Genomic DNA, 3,024 nt, shown 5'->3' with positions numbered 1-3,024 from the left:
TTATTGGAGTAATAAATATGCTGATCTACGACCCCAGGGAGTAATGGTGCGAAGGGTTTGCAGGTTTTTGCTGTATCTTCCATGTCGAAACACAATTTCTGCACGGCATGGCACTTTCAAGCAGTTGTTGCACGATTAACAATCTTCTGAAGTGTTTAAATAACGAAAACGTTATTGATGTTTAACGAGAGAATACCGAATAACTCTTTATTGCGAATCAACAATGGGTGGCTTAATGAAAATGTTGAACATGCAGCTTGAATTCGTAACGTGATGCTAAAACACGCTACAACACACTCTTTCTACCTTTTTTAATAAACATTCACCTCTTGGTATTTTTCACACTTGTTTGGTTCTTCGATCGATTTGACATTCCTTGTTCGTTTGAAGATGCTGGAGTTTGAAGCTACTCCCACTATACAATGTATTTACAAAACAGATTCACCTACTTCGATGGATGTTGTTGATTCGTAGTTGACGATTGTGGGAGAATTCTTCCTGGTAGTCGGCACTCAATAATTAGGTGATAAATCACTTAGTAATATCCGCCTTCGTATAGTTCCGGCTTGTAGGAGCCGTCATCCTCATGCCCATGGCCTTGTTCGGCCCACGAAGCAGGTCCGGAATGAGCGCTGGCCAGGGCATTCAGATGGGCGGCCTTGGCATGCTGAACCTCTGGGGTTTCAACTGGAACTCCGTTGTGGATCACTGGAACGTGCTGGGGTCCATGCCAAGCTCCACCTTCGTGATGGTCAACTGAGGCGTGATATGGTTCCGGGGCATAATGATCGTATCCGGCAACCTTGGCGTAGGCGGCAGCGTGGAAAGCCTTGGCATGCTGCACTTCGGGGGTTTCGACCGGGACGCCCTTGTGGATCACCGGAATGTGGATGGGTCCGTGCCACTTTTGAACTGGAGCCTCATGGTGGCCCCAGTGGTTGCCAGCTGCGTGGGCAGCGAAGTGAGCAGCCTTGGCTGCGGCCACTTCCGGTGTATCGGCAGGAACGAACGATCCGGAACTAACCGAAGCCAGCAGCAGCACTGATCCCAAGATCTATAAAATCCGCATAAATTCGTTAAGTAACTAGTCACATTATAGGTATTCTTTTGCTTTCACTTACAAAGGCCTTCATTGTATGGCTTGGTTCTGGTTTGGGTGAATTTTCCAAATCAAAAATAGACACTAACTGAAACTATTGAGTGCTTCTGTAAACGCAAACCTCCTGGTCGTACTGAATCGGACGAGGACTGTTCGCGGACTGTGCCTAACCTACTGCATAGGGAGCAGTTTTATACATTCCACACACAGTAGGCTCTGGTCACTTTCGAATTGTGGTTATTGTTGCTATGTGGTCGGTGAGTGCATCGGTGCCTGCTTCGCCAAGCCGGTCGCATGGTAACAGCCGTGAAAGAAGAACCGATCAGAACGATCGATCCGCTCCAGTAGGCTCTTTCCAGACTCGGCGGCACGCTCGCCCAATTTGCCACCATGGGGGAGCAGCGTTTGCTCATTTCCCACATGAGTAAATTAGCAAACGATAATTAACTTCCATGACAAACGAGAGAGAGAGATGCAACCGATTCATTCATGCTTCGACCGTTTTAAGACCCGTTTTTTTCGGTTTTTTGTTTTTGCACCCAGAACTGGTAAATGTCATGAAGATGTTATGGGGGAAAACTGTTCCCAAAATTTAGCTCTGTACCTATACAACATGAACATAAGATGCAACATCCGGTGTGGTTCTAGATTAGGGCGCATCTGCTTTTATTACCAGGTGCATCAATCACTGATTTCTCGCGAATAAAAGCTTGATATTGTAAACAAACTAAAGGGTGTCCACGATGAAATTGCCACACACAAAATTGATTCGCAAAATTCGAGTTTTCATCCGATTGCCATCAAATTTTCAGGGATTGAGAAATAACTATTAAGCTTCATTTTACCATTTTACTCGTATTTTATTTACAGTCCATACGCAAATGCCCGCACCTTGGCCTTAACCCCGGCCATAAGATTCTGCACAACCTGTGAATCAACCGTTTTTTGCATGTAAACCCATACTTTCTTCAGTTCCTCGGCTGTCTTCACTACCTTAGGTCGTTTAAGAAGGTGCTGCTTCATAATCGCCCAGTACTTCTCGATGGGGCGGAGCTCCGGAGTGTTGGGAGGGTTGAACATTTTCGGCACGAAATTGACCTTATTGTCCGCATACCACTTCAGCACGTCCTTGGAGTAGTGGCATGAGGCCAAATCCGGCCAGAAGATTGCACAGCCGCTTCTGGAGGTACTCTTTTATGTACACCTGTCCGTTCATCGTGTCCTGGGTCACGAAAGGTGCACTCCGCTTCCCGCACGTGCAGATGGCTTGCCAAACCAGGAATTTCTTCGCAAATTTGGACATCTTCTGAGTGCGGACATGCTCCGGAACGCTGAACTTATCCTTGGCCGTGAAAAACAGGTTGCCGGGGATCTGTTTGAAGTCGGCCTTCACATATGTTTCGTCGTCCATGATGCAGCATTCAACTTTCGTCAGCATGTTGAGGTACAACTTCCTGGCACGGGTTTTGGCGGACTTGTTCTGCTTCTCGTCGCGATTAGGGGCCTTTTGTGCCTTGAACGTTCGAAGCCCAGCCTTAGTTTTGGCCTTCTGGACAAAACTTCGGCTTAGGTGCAGCTTCTTAGCCACATCCCTAACGGAGGCGTTCGGATTTCGGTTGAAGGCCCCAACTACGCGGTTGTGATTTTTGGTGTTGTACGGAATACTTTTTCCTTCACTTCTGGGCTTCCGATCGGTGGTCAACCGTTCCTCGAACCGCTTAATCACTCGCGACACCGTGGAATTTGCGATTCCCAACGTTTTAGCGATGGAACGATGCGAGAGATCCTTGTTCTCGTGATGAATGCGCAAGATTTTATCACGCACGAGCTGTTCTTTCGACTCCATTTCCGCGAGTTTTGATCACAGGACTTTAAAACTTGCAGGATGTAAATAATGCACTATGAACTAAATCCACCCAAATTTT

The 3,024-nt window shown here is 46.9% G+C and overlaps 1 protein-coding gene across 1 annotated transcript; it reads right to left on the bottom strand.

The window, feature by feature from the left end:
• Window positions 1-534: 534 nt before the first annotated feature.
• Window positions 535-1,260, bottom strand: LOC135707418 (cuticle protein 18.7-like). Its single transcript, XM_065229233.1, has 2 exons — window positions 1,122-1,260; window positions 535-1,054 (listed from the first exon to the last, which is right to left on the bottom strand). Exons 1-2 carry the CDS (start codon window positions 1,131-1,133, stop codon window positions 536-538), a joined length of 531 nt encoding a protein of 176 aa, XP_065085305.1. The 5' UTR covers window positions 1,134-1,260; the 3' UTR covers window position 535.
• Window positions 1,261-3,024: the final 1,764 nt, after the last annotated feature.

The sequence above is a fragment of the Ochlerotatus camptorhynchus genome, unplaced genomic scaffold (assembly GCF_037179485.1).
Source record: "Ochlerotatus camptorhynchus isolate MF236.1 unplaced genomic scaffold, CSIRO-AGI_Acam_v1.1 ptg000310l, whole genome shotgun sequence".
Taxonomy (NCBI): domain Eukaryota; kingdom Metazoa; phylum Arthropoda; class Insecta; order Diptera; family Culicidae; genus Ochlerotatus; species Ochlerotatus camptorhynchus.
This window is presented reverse-complemented; position numbering and strand designations above follow the sequence as displayed.